The sequence below is a fragment of the Nestor notabilis genome, unplaced genomic scaffold (genome assembly GCF_000696875.1).
Source record: "Nestor notabilis isolate BGI_N333 unplaced genomic scaffold, ASM69687v1 scaffold25870, whole genome shotgun sequence".
In the NCBI taxonomy this organism is placed as follows: domain Eukaryota; kingdom Metazoa; phylum Chordata; class Aves; order Psittaciformes; family Psittacidae; genus Nestor; species Nestor notabilis.
In genome coordinates this window covers 1-2,051 of record NW_009910104.1, presented here as the reverse complement: position 1 = coordinate 2,051, position 2,051 = coordinate 1, and the positions used below count along the sequence as shown (strand labels likewise).

Below are 2,051 nucleotides of genomic sequence, written 5' to 3'. Positions count from 1 at the left end.
CTGCTGAAAGCCCTCCCTCACTGCAGCCTCTTCCTTGCTGTAAAGCTGCATTTTGCCAGAGGGGACCAGCTAATGCAGACACAGAGCAATGGGATGCTCCCAGGGGATATCCTGGACATCTCTGCAGGAGGGAGGGCTCACTCACCATGTGCTTAAAGGCATTCTCGATGGCACCGATCACCAGGCTCTCGTGGGAGACAGCTTTCTCCAGGTGAAACCGTGGCACAGCATCACTGGGGACATCCCCATCATCCTCTGTGAAGGGCACCTGACTTAACTCCACAGGGCCATGTGGGAGGCAGATGGGAGGTGGGGATGGATCTTGCAGGATGTCCACGAGGTCCCGGAGCTGCTCAGAGATGTGCAGATGGAGCCTCTCGGATGCCATGACAGCAGCACCACTGCCCGCATGGCCATCAAACAAGGCCCAATAGTGGAAATAAAACCCCTTCCTGCCCTGTGGGGAGAGAAAGGAAGGTGAAGAGAGCCTATGAGGAAGCAGACTGGATGGGGAATTCAGAGCAGCTGGGTCCCAGCAACAGAGGGCTGTCTCCAGCTTGCAGGTACCATCCCACCATAGGCAGGAGTGCTATGGGCAGCTGATCCAGGGTTCTGGACATGGCTAGTCCCTGGCTGGAGCCCAGCCCTGTGTCAGCACCTTGTGCCTCCAGCAGCCAGCTCTTCCAAAGGAGAGGTAGAACAGGGCCAGCAAGCAGCCACCCCCTCAGCCCAATGTGGCATGTTGGCCAGTGGCATCCCCAGGCCAGCCAGCTCTCGTGTAGTCCAACAGGGATGATGGCAGAGCTGGCAGGGAACAGGGATGATGGCCCAGGAAGCAGGGGAATTCCCAGGGAAGCAGTGCTGCACACACATTGCCATGTGTGCCCGATTTCACATCCTGCTACTGCACATCCTCCTGTGCATGCTGCCCCAGCTCTCACCCCAGCCAGCTCCCCGCAGCCTTCCTTGGACAGCAGCCGGCCCCTGGGGCTGGGCCTTCTCTCCACAAACACCACCTCGCAGCATGCCTGGTCCTCGTTGTGCTGGCTCTTCCCTGCATTAATCACCCTGCCGGTGGGAAACAAGGTGTAAAAGCTCTGCCTTGCACCCCATGCTCCAGCAGAGACCACCCCACAGCACCTCACACACACACACCCCCCCCATACCCCTATGTCCCCAGGGATGCTCTCCTCTCTGCAAGCAGAGGTCCCAGACCAGTTGCACGGGTTGATCCAGGGCCAGCAGCTCCTACCAGCACAGCCAGGTCCAAGCACCCACCAAGGGAGGTGACCACAAAAAGCTGGTTGTGCCGAAGGTCCCCACCACTGCCCCAAGCAGAGCAACTGACCAGAAACCTGCACGAGCCAACACACATGCACTCAGCTGGGACTCACGGACAGGATTAGAGTCTCCTCCATGTCCCATCACACCCACCACCTCTCAGAGGAGGGGAGAAGGTGAAGAAGGTGAAACCAGCAGAATTTTTGCTAAAAGATTCACCGTAACTTTTCACAGCCTATGCTGGCACAGCAGAGCTCAGGTCTAGACTGCAAAATCTGCTCACGGGAGGAAGCAGTGAACATGTGCAACATGACAAGCTCTTTGGGCATGGACTTTTCAAGTGGTTTGCAGAAAGAAGTGTCAGCAGATGGCAGAGAAATCTTGCTGCTGAGCAGAGTAGATTTGGTCCAGGTACTCTCATCAGTAGTTCCTGGAGCAAATTAACATCTCAAAGAGTCCCCCAGGATATGAGGAAGATCAGGATGTAGGAATGGACTAATCATGGAGCAGCAAAAATGGCCTTCAAAGCCTAACCTTCCCCACCGTCCTTCAGTTAAGGGTGAAACTCGCAGCGACTAAAAGGAGAAGAGTATCAGGCCCTTGAAGGGGAAGTCAAAATCAGGTCCCACTCCCAAAACAGCTTAAACTCCCCAAGTCCCAAGAGAGCCGCAGCAGTCCCCTCAGCCCCCGGCGTGAGCTCCCCATCAGTGCCTCCGGGCATTGCGCAGATAAGCGCAGAAACAAACAAGGCAGAAGAGCCCGAAACCCTC

The 2,051-nt window shown here is 56.4% G+C and overlaps 1 protein-coding gene across 1 annotated transcript in view; it reads right to left on the bottom strand.

The window, feature by feature from the left end:
- The window catches only part of PPM1J (protein phosphatase, Mg2+/Mn2+ dependent, 1J), a gene marked incomplete at its 5' end in the record, with an annotated part of 5,900 nt that extends 4,832 nt beyond the window's left edge, over nt 1-1,068 (bottom strand). The window contains 2 exons of the mRNA XM_010024424.1: nt 146-457; nt 942-1,068. Coding sequence (XP_010022726.1) covers nt 146-457; nt 942-1,068 — 439 coding nt within the window. The remainder of the gene's footprint in view (nt 1-145; nt 458-941) is intronic.
- Nucleotides 1,069-2,051: the final 983 nt, after the last annotated feature.